The following is a 17821-nucleotide window of genomic DNA, read 5'->3' on the forward strand; positions in this document are numbered from 1 at the left end:
TTGTATTCTAGCTTAGCATTGTAATTGGCTGTAACTAATTTCCCTTAATGATTCATCCGTATATCCTCAGCTCTGCAAAACGTGCCTAATGTTTAGTATTTGCTCATTAATTACTTGTCAGTTAAAAGAGTAAATGGTTAACAGATCTCAATTGTTTCTCTATATGCTGGTATTCTTACCTGAGTTTAAAAAGTCCTTCATAGGACTAAGAATTAAACTCAAATTCATTAGTTTGATAGCTGCCCTTTTATTTACAGTTATTAATCTCTTTGTAGACTTCAGCTGAAATGTGTTACATCAGCCAGCCCCCCTACAGATTGACAGGATCCAGTGAAGAACAAAGCATGATTCAAAGTTCTTAATAGTGAAGTCAGCTTAATAACATTTTGATGTTTAAGTAGTTCATACTTGTTTGTGAAATCAATTTCCTGGCTTAATTTCTTAGGAAAATCATATAATGAATTTAAATTTAGATGTAATAAGATTGGGTATCTGCATTTTATCAAGGTAAATAAATCCAGAAATTAGTTGGAAATACAATTTTGGAGTTTGGGGAATCTAGAGCTATACTCAGTAGCCATTAACTACATGTGGCTATTTAATTAAAATTAAGAGGATTAAAGAAGATGAGTTCTTCATTCTCACTGGTCACATTCCAAATGCTCAGTAGCACTTGTGTACATTTTCAGGCCATGTATAGCCAAATATAGCTACAGGCTATTATTATCAGACAGCACCATTATAGAATACTTTCATCATCACAGAAAGTTTTATCAGCTAGCCCTGTTCTCAAAGCCAGAAGAAAAGATTTAGGAGCTATTTAGAGACTGAACAGTAGTTAATTCAGCAAACATTTCTTCATCTTCTGTAGTCTCTGCGTATAAAAATAAATAGACTGAAGTAAAGGGCTCATGTGTGTTGTAGCAGAGTTGACAACATGCAAACAAGTGAATACAGTCATGTACTAAGTATTTTAATGGAAGGATATACAAAGTGCTATGTCTCTAATACAGGAATTACCTAACTCTGCTTTAGGGTGTCAACTTGTTGAAGGATGAGTAGTGTTTCCTGAAGAAGAAAGTAGTTCCTCATAGGAAAATGTCAGCAGAAGTCAAGTGTGTATCAGATAGTGCTGGAGAATAGTAAATAAATCATAGGCCAGGAAATGAAGATGATGAAACTTCTGACTATGGAATACTAGATTGAACGGAATAGAGCAGACGGATAGCTGAAAAGCTATAGGGCGGTCAGTACAGGAAAATATGGAAAGTAAGAGGCAGGCAGGTGTCCAGCATCAGTTCAGGAGAAATCTTATAAACATTGTGTCCAGTGTATGTTCTTTCTCTGTCCTGTAAATTTGTGCGTTTCTCCTACGCTAGAGGGCATATCCTTAAAGCAAAATAGATCTGCCCTGATAAAAATAATAAAAAATTGTTCACTCATTATTGTGTTTCCTTTAAAATACACGTAGATATTACTAATAAATGACTATGCCCTGACATTTGGATAAAGTTTGGCACTTTTATGTAGTAGTTCAGATTCCAAGGTGGTAAATGTCCATTTGAAATTGCCTCACTTTAAGTAGTTAATTGATAAGTTTTAAGTCCACTGCACTGGGAGTTTACCTTAAGAGAAAGTTTGTTTGAATGGTGTTGTAAAATGAAGTAACTTTTCAGTAACGACAATAATCTCTTATTTTACTTAAAAAAAAAAAAAATCTGCGTCGGACTAAATGATACCTCAGGTTTCCTTAGCTCTGACTTTCCCCAGGCTGTATGCCCTGTTTGTTTAGAGGTATTCATGTCAGGCTTCCTGATTTCTGTTATCTATCAATGCATCTTGGTCCTTCTCTTTCCTTCTCATTCCAGAGATGTCTTTTTCTGCTGTCTTGCTTTTTTTGAAAATTATTTCTTTCTTTACCTGTGGCGGATTCATTTTGATATTTGGCAAAACTAATACAGTTATGTAAAGTTTAAAAATAAAATAAAATTTAAAAAAAAAAGCTCTAAAAATAATAAAATAAAATAAAAGCAGTAGAACAAAAAAAAAAAAGAAAAAATAATTTTACATTTGATCCTCTTAAATTTTATCTGTTTTCTTCCATAACTTCACCAAGCCACTGTATTTTTTTTTTATTATTTATTAGGAAATTTAAGAAATGTTCAATGTTAATTACATTTTTTAGATTTTTCTGGTCTTCATTAGTGTATATACTAAGCATGGTTATAACTTTAATCAGGGACATTTTCATTACACTTTTTTCTGTTACATTTATGTACCATTTTGTATTAGTATTTGCATGTATCATCATGTTGTTGTTAAGTCGCTCAGTTATATCTGACTCTTTTTCAACCCCATGGACTGTAGCCCTCCAGGCTCCTCTGTCCATGGGGTTTCCCAGGTAAGAATACTGGAGTAGGTTGCCATTTCCTATTCCAGGGATCTTCCCAAACCAGGAATTGAACCCACATCTCCTGCATTGGCAGATGGATTTGTTACCTCTGAGCTACCCGGGAAGCCCATGTATCATCATAGCCTACTTGTAAAAATAATTTAAAAGTCTCCATGATATGGCATTATTTACAGTCATTGTCAACTTTAATCTGCCCTTTGGTGGTAGCCATCTTATCCAAAACATATATTTCAAGCATATGTTTTATCTGTTATTTAGGAAGTAATATAAATATTAGTAATATTTAAGTTCAGAATACTTAATGCTCAATAGCTGTATGTATCTCTGTTCAAAATGGTAAGAGAGCTAGAAGTTAACTATTGGCAAATATTCAGGCAGTTACCTTTATCAGTTGTCCACTCACCCCCTGTTGACAGTATTAACTGAAACCAGGCATTAAAAGCATTTTCTCTAAAGAGTGACAAAAGAAAACTGCCCGGCTGATCTGTCCTGCGAACTGAGTGAGGTCTCAAGCATGGCAGCATGGATACGGGGATGTAAGAAATGGAAGAAGCTGAATGGAGAAGGGAACTTATTCAGCAATTTTACAGAGAGTAGTGTAACTGTCAGATCTGAACTCTGGTTTTCTAAAGGGGTTAGGAATTAGAAGGTCAGCAGTGCAGTGTCTTTTTTTATTCCCTTACTTTTGGCTTAAGTCTGATCTCCAGAAAAGTGAAGTAATTAATTTTTTCAGCAAATGTGTAGTCCCCATTTTCCTTCCCTATTAAATAGCATACATCTACTCTCTTGCAACATTTAACATCTTGATATGCAGATTTGATCTGCTGTTCTTATAATTAATACTTCTTCCCCTCATTTTAAGGTTATTCTGGTACAAGTTAACCCAGGGGAAGCATTTACAATAAGAAGAGAAGATGGACAGTTTCAGTGCATTACAGGTAAGAATGGTAATTTATTATCTTTTGAGACAAGAGTAAAGTTTATGATAACATACAAGTGTTGTATGCTTGTGGTTTCTTCCTTTCTTTCTGACTGCCACCACACCAAGGCACGAACTTTCCAGACTTTATGGCTTAACTATTGTAGTAGCATCCTAATTAGTCTCTTTCCCAGGGTTTCTTGGTTAATATACTGTAATGGTCTTCATGTCACTCCCCTGCTCAAAAATCTTTGGTGAATCCAGTTCAGTTTCCTTAGTCTTTTTGAAAGATCATTTCATCATTCTTGCTTGCTTTTTTCCCCACTTTCCTTTCAATACTGTTTTCGTTTAGTCTTGCTAAGTTGGCTTATCTGCTCTCTCTGAACCCTTTTTATATTGAATACTTTTTGTACTGTTCTTATCTACAGTTTATCCATATCACCACTACCTCCAGCCTATCCAAGTGCTTCCAGGCTGAGCTCAGATCTTATCTTTAAAAGGTTTTTTTATAAAGACCCATCATTATGTGTACTCATGTACTGGTTGGTTGAATTACTACATAATTCTTGTGTAGTAAAAGAATTTTGGTTGTGTAAGTTCCAGCATTCATTCTAACTGAAGAGTCCTTGATTCCAAAGTAACCTGTTAATTAAACTAAAATCTTAGTTAATTTTGGAAGTGAGTACTCTGAATGAGAGTCCTAAATTTAACAAGTATACCTGTGCAGAGGCACATTTCAAAGAGTAATTGAGCTAGTGAATAGTTATTGCTCCTAATAGACCTGTATAAATAGGATGCCCAGTAGCTAATTTACTAATTCAAATTCCTAATGAAATAAACACTTGTAAGAGAAACTTCCACTAAACTTCAAAATTTATAGAAATAATGATGCTGTCTTTAGCTTGGTACATAAAACCTTACTTAATAAAAATGTTCAAGGAGTATTCGCTTCCTTCTGTTTTGATTTCTTAACAACAAAAACTGTGTCATTTTTACTTTTGATTCTCTGTGCTAAAATAATGCCTTTTGCTTAGTAGGTGTGCTGTTGATATTTATTAAAACTAACTGCTAAAATATTTTTAAGTATATTGGTATGCTTGTTTGCCTTGGTAACCACTATGTACTGAAAATATATTTTTATACTCAGAGGTATTTTAATGCCTTAGAGTTTTCAATATGAGCACCAATTAAGATTGCATGGTAATATGGAAATTTTAATGTAAAAATATAAATGTAGTGAGCCATAAGTAATGCCTATATGTTAATCATTTAGCCAAATCCTGGATTTCTGGCTATTTTTTTATGATTTGACTCTCAAGTGTAAAAAAAAATTGTTAAAGTGAATTCAGGTTTGTTGAAAGCAGTAGCTCACCTTACCTCGAGAAGTCAGGAGCTAATCGACAGTTCCCCGGTGTGTTGATTCCGCGCCCCTTCACCCACTGGAGTTAGTATGCCATTGATGCTACCGCTGCCTCTAAATCTTCCTGCTTTCCTTTTCGTTTCCAGGTAGCTCTGCCCAGCTTCTCAGTAGTTACTGGTGTGTTTCACCACTGTTGCTGCTGGTGTCTCTTTCTAGTCTGCCGGTGGGAGGTTGCTGGACCCTTGGTGCTCCTGCTGCCATCTAACTCAGAGAGTGACCAGCACTGTTGCTCCCGGGCGGTTATTGTCAGCACCGCTGTTCCTGTTTGTCTTCCCTTTACTGCTGCTGCTCTTGATTACTGCTTTTCTGCTCTCACATTCTCTCCTCATACACCTGATCTTGACTCTTCCTGCCTTTATAGGGGCTTCTGACGTTAGGGAACGTTTGTCCCCACCAGGAAGTACCACTCTGTTCTCCATGTGTTTTGGGATTATGGTGAGGATAAGCACACACGTGGTCAGCTCTTTCGTATTTGCCATCTCCTTTGCAGAGCATTGTGTTAGTAAGTCTCTCCTAAACTGAGCCACATGACATTTAGGTCCTTAGTAAAACAACATTTTGTTAAATACTTACAAGCTCTGTATCCCAATTATCCCAACTCTGTTACCCTAGAGTGAGTTCTCTGCACTCCAGATGTTGGCACTTCTGGCCTCTGTGTTCTAGTCTGAATCCTTGTGCTCGTTAGGTCTGTTCAGAATGCTTTTGTCTTTATAGTTTTACCTTTGCTAGTAGTAGCTCATAAATGAAAGCATATACAGAATTTTCCTTTTGGCTTCTTTTCACTTAGTATAACAACTTTGAGGTCCGTCCGTGTTGTTCATGTGTCATTAGTTCGCTCGTTTTTATTGCTGAGTTGTGTTACATTGCATGAACACCCACATATTGTGTCTGTTTAATCATTTGTTGAGGGACCTTTGAGTTGTTTCCAGATTTTGGCTAACATAAATTAAATGGTTGCGAATATTCGTGTTTTAAATAAGGGCCGTTTTCTCCCAGGATGTCTTTGTTGGGGATGGGAGAGGAAGATTTCATCCAAGTAGGATCCCTAGTGACCTGCTCTGATAATCTAGAATCCCTGAGACATGTGTACAAACTATACCTTAGGCCCTGTGAATCTTGTTAGATTTGTCAGATCTTTGATATTAAAAATGCCTGAAATTTATTAGAAGTTAAATGTCTGTTTTATATATCATGGTCACTATATTGTTTGCTATATTACTATAACTCACAGAATGAAATATAATTTTTCTTACTAAATTCACAATAAAACTTTAAAGAAATATTAATAACAAAATGTATGAATTACTTAATGGTGTATTTTTAAAGGTACAAGTCTGGGAGTAGGTCAGCCTGGGTTCTGGGACTAGTGGGTGGGAGTTAAAGGAAAACAGATTTAGCTTAATACAAGGAACAACTTTGTAATAAACAGAGCTGTCAGAGAGACTCAGGAGCAATCAGTTTCCCATCTGCCTTTGTAGGTGGTAATGCATCTACTGAGTCTTCACTTGATGGGGCCATTAGCAGGTTTAATTTCTCTTCAGTGGATGGTTGGAGTTAATGCCTTTAAAGGTTCTTCACAAGTCTAAAATGTTCTGATTCTATATCCTTCAGTAGATTACTTAAATTCTGCCCATTATTTTGCACATCTGTGAAATGAGGATGCACTAGTGTGAATTAGATTCAACAATTTTTCTACCAGCTCTCAATTTTTTAGATATTCATAATTATGGTAATATCTTATGCCATATCTTAAATTTATTTTAATAATAAGTAGATCAGGCTTCAGCAATATATGAACCGTGAACTTCCAGATGTTCAGGCTGGTTCTAGAAAAGGCAGAGGAACCAGAGATCAAATTGCCAACATCCCCTGAATCATCAGAAAAGCAAGAGAGTTCCAGAAAAACATCTATTTCTGCTTTATTGACTATGCCAAAGCCTTTGACTGTGTGGATCACAATAAACTGTGGAAAAGTCTGAAAGAGATGGGAATACCAGACCACCTGACCTGCCTCTTGAGAAACCTGTATGCAGGTCAGGAAGCAACAGTTAGAACTGGACATGGAACAACAGACTGGTTCCAAATAGGAAAAGGCGTATATCAAGGCTGTATATTGTCACCCTAGTTATTTAACTTATATGCAGATTACATCATGAGAAACACTGGACTGGAAGAAGCACAAGCTGGAATCAAGATAGCCGGGAGAAATATCAATAACCTCAGCTATGCAGATGACACCACCCTTATGGCAGAAAGTGAAGAGGAACTAAAAAGCCTCTTGATGAAAGTGAAAGTGGAGAGTGAAAAAGTTGGCTTAAAGCTCAACATTCAGAAAATGAAGATCATGGCATCACTTCATGGGAAATAGATGGGGAAACAGTGGAAACAGTGTCAGACTTTATTTTGGGGGCCTCCACAATCACTGCAGATGGTGATTGCAGCCATGAAATTAAAAGACACTTACTCCTTCAAAGGAAAATTATGACCAACCTAGATAGCATATTCAAAAGCAGAGACATTACTTTGCCAACAAAGGTCCGTCTAGTCAAGGTTGTGGTTTTTCCAGCGGTCATGTATGGATATGAGAGTTGGACTGTGAAGAAAGCTGAGTGCCAAAGAATTGATGCTTTTGAACTGTGGTGTTGGAGAAGACTCTTGAGAGTCCCTTGGACTGCAAGGAGATTCAACCAGTCCATTCTAAAGGAGATCAGGCCTGGGTGTTCATTGGAAGGACTGATACTAAAGCTGAAACTCCAATACTTTGGCCACCTCATGGGAAGAGTTGACTCATTGGAAAAGACTCTGATGCTAGGAGGGATTGGAGGCAGGAGGAGAAGGAGACAACAGAGGATGAGATGGCTAGATGGTATCACCGACTCAATGGACATGAGTTTGAGTAAACTCCGGGAGTTGGTGATGGACAGGGGGGACTGGCGTGCTGTGATTCATGGGGTTGCAAAGAGTCGGACACGACTGAGCGACTGAACTAAACTGAGATCAGTATTCCAAGAATTTTTTAAAAGACCACTGATTATCTTTGGACTAAGGGCTTTTTTTTTTTTACTACAAATATGACTGAACTAAATGAAGTTTTAAGGTATATGGAAATTGTAATTAAGTCAAGTCCAAACCATATGTAGTAGTCTCTTTACCATATGATTAGCTGTTATTTACTTTTTTCATAATTTAACAAACTAAATCATGGAGAAGTTATATCTTTTATACATTACTTAGGAAGGCTTAACTACCCTTAGGAAATACTCTAAAAGCATAAGTAACTATGTGGTGGAAACCCATTATTAAAAAATTTGTCCTCTACATTTTTCCTTCTAAAATGAAAATATCAGTTTTGCTGCTGCTGCTAAGTCGCTTCAGTCGTGTCCGACTCTGTGCGACCCTATAGACGGCAGCCCACCAGGCTCCCCCGTCCCTGGGATTCTCCAGGCAAAAACATTGGAGTGGATTGCCATTTCCTTCTCCAATGCATGAAAGTGAAAAGTGAAAGTGAAGTTGCTCAGTCGTGTCCGACTCTTAGTGACCCCATGGACTGCGGCCCACCAGGCTCCTCCGTCCATGGGATTTTCCAGGCAAGAGTGCTGGAGTGGGGTGCCATTGCCTAGAGAGGTTCAAAAGACTCATTTTGAAATATTAATGAGTCTTGTTTTTTAAAATGAAACATAATGGGTCATCCATTCATAAATTCAGCCCATTTTAGGTTAAGTGAATGATTCATCCTGAGTACTTTGTGTAATAGTCCCAGATTGTCCCTAAATGCTATTAAATGTTACTTTTCAAGAGAAACTGTGTTATATATGACTTAGTTAAGATAAAACTGCAATGTTTATGCTAAAAAGGAAAATTCAGGCAAATTAAGTTGTCTTCAATTCTTTATGTTCCTAATGAATAAAATATTGTTAAAGTTGTTCTCTTGAAAATAGGAAATCTCAACCAGTTCAGTGAGTTCTTTTTTTTTTAAGTGAGAAAAATCTCAATTAAAAAAACTTTAATGAGTGGTGATGGCAAAAGGAACGTAAGACCTAGAAATATAATTGCGTAAAATAGCTAGCAAGGAAATGAGAATCTTAGTCCTAGAGCCGTAAGAATCTCAATTCCACCACAGCCTCATGAGATTGGAAAAGGACTCCAGCCTCCAAATGAGAACACACCCTAGCCAGTACTTTGATTTTCACTTTGTGAGACCCTGAGTAGAAAACCCAGTTTATACAACATACGGATTTATGAACTACAGAACTGTGGGCTAATAAATGGGTGTTTCTTAAAACCACTGTTTGTGCTAATGTTAAAAGAGCAATAGAAAACTATGACAATAATAATGTGAACATTTTTTCTCTCATGCGTCATGTTCAGAGGTCTGTTAGTATTTGTATGGAGTTCTTTGCCCCATAGGTAGTAAAGGAACTCAGGTTACTTCCATCTTGATCTGCCATCCCTAGAATATTACACTCGTCTGCATGATCCATGGTGGCTCACCACCAGTGTTCATGGCCCAGACAGAATGGAAAAGAGGAAGAGAAGAAGAGATAAAAGATATGCCCTCTTTCTTTAAGGACATACTTTGGAGGTTATACAGGTAACTTATGCTCACTGGCCATAGCTTAGCTGATCATGTCTAACTAAATAAGAAAACTAAAAGTTGCCTTTGGATGAGGTGCCCATGGATCCAGCTAACACTCAGAAGATTATTACTATGGAAGAAGTGAAGAACAAATACCAGAAAACAACTGATAGATGCCACAGGCTATTTTAAATAATAATAATAATTGAAAAGCTTCAAAGATCCTCCAAAAATAATTACAGTGTTTGCTTATGGAGTGGGGTGCATAAAATTGGGAGCAGGGATGAAGGGAAAGTTTTTCTTCTCTTCTTTTTTATACTTTTTCATTTTTGAATCTTGTAAAATAAAAGAGTTGTATATAAGAACCGCCCCCCTTTCTTTTTACCCAAAAGATACTTGTCTACCTTCCCTCAGCCACGTTTTACCTGTCCCGATGTGATTAGTATTTCTCCACTGTTCCTCCTTGTCCCTCTTGAGATTTTCATCATTTGGAGTTTGTTTAGTCAGTGACCTCAGCCCAGTGGAGGCCATGTCAAATATATATATACACACACACACACATATATATATGTATATACACTGCATATACATATATATATGTATACCTTAAGTATATAAGGTATTTTTAAGTATTTGATACATTCTGATATATTTTACAGTAATAGAAAAAGGTCATTCTACTCTGTTGTCATTGCACATGCACAATATTTTAACTACTTTTTAGGCCATATCAGTACTTATTTTGTGAGTTTTTAATTATAGCAGAGCCTTACTACCATTTATAAACTTGAAAGCATGGAGTAGTACATTCTGGGTTTGAAATACCTATTTTGCCAGTTGACTTTCTAATAAGTTGAGTACTGTTGGTATGAAGCAGCTTCTTCCTACATGAGGAAACCAAGGCTGATGATACTGTAATTTATCAAATGAATCTGACTAGCTGTATAAATTGGGGAAAGTGAAAATGTTAGTTGCTCGGTTGTGTCCAACTCTTTGCAACCCCATGGACTGTAACCACCAGGCTCATCTGTCTATGGAATTCTCCAGGCAGGAATACTGGAGTGGGGTTGCCGTTCCCTTTCCAGGGGATCTTCCTCCCCCAGAGATTGAACTCGGGTTTCCTGTATTGCAGGCAGATTCTTTACCATCTGAGCCACCAGGAAAGCCCTTGATAAACTGGAGAAATTTTCACAAATAGCCACATTAGAGAGCTATACTTTCTAACTGGATTTGATTAAAACTTGTCACAGAAATCTGTTTAAGTATGTATTATACCTAACTGACGGAGAAGGCAATGGCGCCCCACTCCAGCACTCTTGCCTGGAAAATCCCATGGACGGAGGGCCTGGTGGGCTGCAGTCCATGGGGTCGAGAAGAGTCGGACACGACTGAGCGGCTTCACTTTCACTTTTCACTTTCATGCATTGGAGAAGGAAATGGCAACCCACTCCAGTGTTCTTGCCTGGAGAATCCCAGGGATGGGGGAGCCTGGTGGGCTGCCGTCTATGGGGTCGCACAGAGTCAGACACGACTGAAGCGACTTAGCTGCAGCATACCTAATTGAGTAGTTTCATGCCCTTTTGAGCACGTTACTGTGAAAGTCGCTCAGTCGTGTCCAACTCTTTGTAACCCCATGGACTATAGAGTGCATGGAATTCTCCAGGCCAGAATACTGGAGTGGGTAGCCTTTCCCTTCTCCAGAGGATCTTCCCAACCCAGGGATCAAACCCAGGTCTCCTGCATTGCAGGCAGATTCTTTACCAGCTGAGCCACAAGGGAAGTCTTTTAATAAGCACATTAGTCCCACATTGATTTGGATTCAGATTTCTTTACAGAAATGTTATTTTCCATATTTGTTTCTGTAACTACAAGTTTGGCCTTCCTAAAGCATGACTTTTTTTATTATTATGCTAAAAACAAACTAAAAAACCTTGCCTTCTTTCATTTCATACAGCATAGGGCTCTTAGCCTCATTTTCTAGGCACTCCATCAACTCATTCCAGTCTTTCTTTCTAGTTTTAGTTTCAGAAATTTCTACTCCAGATATACTAGAATTAGTAGATACTGCAGTTTCTACCCCTGGAGAAGAGCATGGCCACCCATTTCAGTATTCTTGCTCGGAGAATCCCCATGGACAGAGGAGCCTGGTGGACTTCAGTCCATGGAGTCGCAAAGAGTTGGACACAACTGAACAACTAAGCACAGTACCAGTCTCCATATATTTCTTACAGAGACCCCTCTCATACCTTTGTTTACATTGCCCCTTCATTAAAAATTACGTAAGAGTGTGCATTCACATGTGTACACACAAGAGCTTTCTGAATTTTTTGCAATTCTTCAAAACGCAGTACAAACTAGTTCCCCATCTCTTGAGATTCTTTCTGACCACCCCAGGGTTAAAAAGTACTCCTCAGTTTCCTTTTCCACTCATTGTCTGGCCTATATCTCTAACTTGGCGTATGTCTTTTATTGGTTTATATGTCACTTACTGGTTTTTGTCTTTTTTCTGTTTTAGAGTCCACCACTAATCATGTAATTGAGTTCTCATTGTCTGACAGCATTGTGGTGTGTACAATTAATCTTATTAAACCTTAACAGAGTGAGAAACTTGAGGCTCATTAGTCTCATAGCTAGTTACTGAAAGATCTGGGACTCAAAGGAAGGTCTTTCTGACTGTAAAGATTATAATTTTCATCCCTCCACCAAGGGATCAGACTCAACAGGGAAGTTTAAACATGCAGGTGTCTAGACCCACATTAGCCTTTCTCAAATGATTATGGTACAGACCATATTGTGTCTAGATCTCCTTTCCTTCCCCATTAGTACCTGGAACTGTCCCTTGCATTTATAGAAACTGTAAATGTTATTTGACTTATTTTAGGAATAAGCAACAAAGTTGTCTTTATTTCAGCACTTATTTCTAACTGTAAAACCAATGCTTTATAGAACTGCAAGTAATGGTTAAAAGGGCAGAAAGTGACTTATAATTTAACTAGCATGTATTATACTATCTAATGGTTATTGAACAATTACTGTACCAGTTCCTTTTGTAAACATTCTGAATGTAATTAATCTATTTAATTCTCCTATCACCCCTGTGAGATAGCTATTACTGCCTTCATTTTATGGACAAGAAGACTGAGACCTAGGTTAATAACTTGCCCAGTTTCGGGTGACTGAACAGCTGAGCTGGGACCTGAACTCTGGTAGTCTGGTTGCAAAATCCACACTTTACAGCCATTTCTCAAACATAAGTATCTGAGATGGCACTCTACTCATGACTTAACAATAGTTAGCTTTTCTCAACCACATACTTTTTTCCGAAATATTTTCATATGTTTACTACAAGTCATTCAAAATTCTATTCTAGAAACGGGAGTGTCTTATTTCAAAAGATCCAAAACCAAATTACTATACCCTAAGAACTTTATAGATTCATCTCTGAACCCTAAGACCAACCCTATCAAAAAGTACAACATAGCTTTATGTATGTTGTACTACATGATGCTGGGGGGGGAAAACCCTCTTACTTTTCATTGTAAGATATAATTTTTTCCTCAGAGCACTGAGAAAGCATGTTTCATTTCATTTATTGATCTTCGAGGAGAGAATCTACCATAAGAACTTTAAGGAGTAAATAGTACTGTATTTTATATATTGGGATTCCCTGGTGGCTCAGACAGTAAAGTGTCTGCCCATAATGAGGGAGACCCAGGTTTGATCCCTGGGTTGGGAAGATCCCCTGGAGAAGGAAATGGCATCTCACTCCAGTACTCTTGCCTAGAAAATTCCATGGATGGAGGAGCCTGGTGGGCTACAATCCATGGGGTCGCAAAGAGTCAGACACGACTGAGCGAATTCAAACTCTCTAAATACTAGAATTTGAAAAGGTTCTTTTTCATTTATACTTGAGAAAGATCTTAATTTTTATTACCCTAAAATGATGGGGATGGTTGACAGGAAGATTTGTATCTTTCAATTCTACCTTCTCATCTTTTGGGGAAGAAATTTTCATCAGTTGGATTTAAGTATTTTTGCTAAAGATGATATTATTAGAGTGTTAATTAAGCAGTCTAACTTAGTATGGTGTAAGGCATATGCCTTAAACTTTAACCTGGGGCAAGGTGTTCTTGTTAAAATACCTTTCTGATTAACTGAAAACCAGAAAATCTTTTTCCAAATCATGTAACTGAAAATATTTACAAAATAAACACTTAAATTTAGCCTTAGTGAACAGAATGTACTGAAAATAATTTAGAATCTTCCAGTGCCCTAAATCATTATAAGCATTAAAACTGTATGGTGGTATAGCATAGATTATTTAGAAGATTGAGTTGCTGAGTCTAGATTAGGATATTAGGTTTCATTTAAAAGCCATTCTTTTATTTAGCAAATTATTATGAACTCGATATGAACAGTCACTATTCCAAAACTCTGGGGATTTACTGGTGAGTAAGATAGACCCTATCCCTGCCCTCCACAAAGTTTGTGATCTCGTAGGGAGATTGTCAGTAACATGAGACAAGGGCTGTGGTGGAGGAAAACAGGAAGGGTGCTATAGAAGCTCTGGTAGGAACATCCAAACCAGCCCAGGGACTAGGAAAGACTTCCTGAGGGACACACAAGGATAAGCTCTGGTTTTGCTTTTTATCTCCCCAAAATGGAAGATTAAAAAGATTATTAATTAGTAGTTTTGTTTAATCAGGACTTGAATCTTGAAGTCTCTTTATTGATTATATATTACTGAGTGTGTCAACATAATTAGCTTTTTTGTAATAAGGAAAAATATTACTTTTAATGAGTACATATGCATCAAAAGTAATTTGAGCACATTTCCTTCAAGTGCCTGCCCCTATGTGGTAGGATTATAGGAATGTCTTTCCTTGTTTATGTTTTCTGTATAACTTGATAATTTTGATGAATATTAATTGCTTAAATAACCATATAAATGTTGTAACTCTTTTAAAATTTAGTCCTGATTTTATTTTATAAAATTTAGAGTTTGGGTTTTTTTTAAGCTGAGACCCTGAGCTTATTAAGGAAAATGGTGGACCATTTTGGTGCAGATAAGTGATTTTTTAACTAGTGAAAGCTAAAAATATGGGACATACCAAGCTTACAAGTATATAGTATTAATAATAGTCTGACAATTTTTGAAATCAAGGGGGTGGAAAAAAGAAATGTGTAAATTTGATACCATAATTTAGAACTGGCTTAAAGAATTCTGACATTCAAATGGACAGATATGAACCCAGGGCAAAAACCATTAAACGTTGAGGATTTTTGTCAGCCCCAAAAAAGTACCAGTATAAGTAGGCTAGTCCGTATTTATGAAAGGAGAAGTGTTTGTTTGGATCCCCTCTATTTAACCAAATCATTCTGTGAAGGGATGCTAGAAAAGGAACATGTATTGACTACAGACCTACTTTGTGCTTTGCATTCTTTTTCTTAACCTTATGTCAGAATGTCTAGAAAGATCACTTTCCTTATTAAAAATAAAGACCAGACTCTCTAAAGTTAGCATCACTGGAAGGATCTCCTGGTGAGAAGAGCAACTGAATACAAACTGATACAGAGAGTTATCTTATTTTAGCCCTGTAGTGACTGCAACCACGAATTTGGACTCAGGGAAGTGTTAATTAAGCAGTCTAACTTAGGCATAAACATTTCTGTTTTTTTGCCCCCAAAGCGTAGCTGGGACAACACAAGGCTACAATCTTCAATAACATTTGTATAAAGTTATAAAGAGACTACCATGAATTAATTATATAATCTGATTTATATATCCTTTTACCTATTGCAGAGACTGTCCCAGGAAAAAGAAAAGATCTTTTCTGGCTCCTTTCTTTATATGGCAACAATATTGAATGTGATTTTTAGTACCTACCTAGATAATAAAGGGCTGGAAAAAATCATTCTTTCACAATTCTCATTTTCCTGTGTCACAGCAGCTAACACGAGGCATAATTTCATATCTAGTACAGACCCTTCTTATATTTATAAAAGTATGACTTTGCCTCTGACTGTGGTTATGGTGTTATATTAAGGCACATCCACACATGCTGCCATTAACCGTAAGAGTCAGGCAACAACATAATAAGGGTGGTGGGAGAAGTTTTCCTTGCAAGTCTGTATTAGTTTCTCTAAGGCTCCAGAGGCAAAGTTACTGTCTGCCAGAGTCATAATTTTAACATAGGACTCTGATCTCAAAATATGTGCAGTAACATTATTTAAGGATGTTGATTCACTTTTAGAAGGTGAACTTTAGTCAAATCCTGTTCCCATTATTTATGGATCAGCAAAGTTCTCTTGTCTTTGACATCCTCTTCTGCTTCATTTTATCATATAATCCCTCAATTTTGGGGGAAAAACTCTTTATCATTACAATGAAAGATCATATTTCAATATTTTACTTAATTTTTAGTCTTAATATGTTGGAATTTCTCACCATCCTGTTCTCAGTCTCCCATGCTTGGGTGTTGTCGGAATACAGAAGACATGATACCTAAAAGTGTGTGCATGCTCTCTTCCTGGAAAGAGACTTTGCCCAAATCTCTAACTATTCTGAAGAACAGCTCATTCTTGACAGCCATTTGAAAGACTTAGACCCTGCCTCACAGCATAGTGGGGAAGAAAGGCAAGTAATCTACAGTTAAAACCGAAAGGGTGATATGTACTATGATGGAATTAAGTATCCCCAGATATATGTGGGAGGCCAGAGGAGACATACCTAACCCAGCTAGGAATATTTGTTGAGTACAGTTCAAAGGGTTGCACGGAGTCAGACATGACTGAGCGGCTAGGCACACACATGTGCAGGAAAAAGCTTCCCAGGTGGCACAATGGTAAAGAATCTACCTACCAGTGCAGGAGATGCAAGAGATTCGGGTTTGATCCCTGGGTAGGGAAGATCTGGAGGAGGAAACGGCAACCCGCTCCAGTATTCTTGCCTGGATAATTCCATGTACAGGGGAGCCTGGCGGGCTACAGTCCTTACGGCCACAAAGAATCAGACACAGCTGAGTGACTGAGGACACAGACAGGCATGTGCAGGAAAAGATGATGATTAAAGAAATAGTTGTTTAGCCAAGAGGAAAAATAACTGAGAAATATCTTAGAAGTAGAAGGAATAGCATGTGCAAATGCATAGCATGTGCAAATGCATAGCACAGAGAAATTAGAGGAGACTGAAAAGGTATGAATAAAGAAATATAATGGAAAACAGAATACACTGAGGAGTATCTGAAAATGAGACTAAAAATGGAAACATAGGTGCTTAGTCAACCCAAAGTCAAACCCACGTCTCTTGCATTTCCTGCACTGGCAGCTGAATTCTTGACCAATGTGCCACCTGGGAAGCCCCATAGGGTGTGTTACAAATACCTTTATAGCATGCTAAAGAGTTCAGGTGTTATCCTGAAAGGACCAAAGAGCCACTGAAGGATTAATTTTAAACAGGAAAATAGCAACAACAAAAGCAAATAAGTAATAAGGATAAGACCTAGGCACTCAGTGTGGAGGGTAAGAAGAAACTAGAATGATTTACAGATTTCATAGTCAGTTGAGCATAAAGATAAATGACAGTGTCTTTCACTGTGCTGCAACATATACAAGGAAGAAAAAAAAATTGGTTTGGGTAGAAGGATAGGGATGATTAATTTATTATTGAGCATGTTAGGTTCAAAATGCTTTTTGGTTTTATAGCTCTTTCTCATAAGAAAGGTTTGTAATGTGTCTTAGGGCTCTCCAGGAAGTCCCAGTTTGATAACTGCTGGTAAGGGTGTGTTGATAAGAATATAAATACAAACTCTGAGATTTGATAACTTGAAAAACAAATTCTCTTTGATATAGCTATTTCACGTCTAGTAATTTATCCTGTTGACATACTGATACATCTATGAATTATGTTTGTGCAGAGATGTTCATTACATCATTGTTTGTAATAGCAAAATATTGAAAATAAGTTGAGTATCAGTAGGGAAATAGTTAAATTATGGGACATTGTTATGGTGGAGTACTATGCAGCCGTTAAGAGACTGGAGCAGCCTGTGCATATGCCCACATGGAAACCTCTCTGAGCAAACTATATTATTAAGGTGCAGAACAATGTGTGTAGTGTCCTGTCACTTGTATTTTTAAAAGAGTAGACACATAATTGCTTTTGTATGCATTAAATACCTCCATTAAGATTTATACACTCGAAACTAACACAGCATGGTTAATCAACTATACAGCAATAAACGCAAAACTAACACAACACTGTAAATCAGTTATACTCCAACAAACACTAAAACAACAACAACAACTCACCAGCCTTTTTTACGTTCTCATAAAAAGCACCATAAGTTGAGGAAACAACATGAAAACAGGTTCCTGAGAGCTTGGGAAAGACATGGTTTCATGTTAGCCTGATTATGTCAAACAGTGATAGAAGGAAACACCTCCAGCTCTCATCTCCTTCCGGCCCTCCAGTTCTCCTGGGAAGTGACAGTC

At 37.3% G+C, this 17821-nt stretch overlaps 1 protein-coding gene across 9 annotated transcripts in view; it reads left to right on the forward strand.

Annotated features, from left to right (window-relative positions):
• FNDC3A (fibronectin type III domain containing 3A) overlaps nt 1-17821 on the forward strand; it is a 241822-nt gene that overhangs the window by 165552 nt on the left and 58449 nt on the right. For all 9 annotated transcript variants that reach the window (XM_055542133.1, XM_055542130.1, XM_055542135.1 and 6 more), the window contains one exon: nt 3276-3351. In XM_055542133.1, the coding sequence (XP_055398108.1) occupies nt 3276-3351 (76 nt within the window). The remainder of the gene's footprint in view (nt 1-3275; nt 3352-17821) is intronic.

The sequence above is a fragment of the Bubalus kerabau genome, chromosome 12 (assembly GCF_029407905.1).
Source record: "Bubalus kerabau isolate K-KA32 ecotype Philippines breed swamp buffalo chromosome 12, PCC_UOA_SB_1v2, whole genome shotgun sequence".
NCBI classification, from domain to species: domain Eukaryota; kingdom Metazoa; phylum Chordata; class Mammalia; order Artiodactyla; family Bovidae; genus Bubalus; species Bubalus kerabau.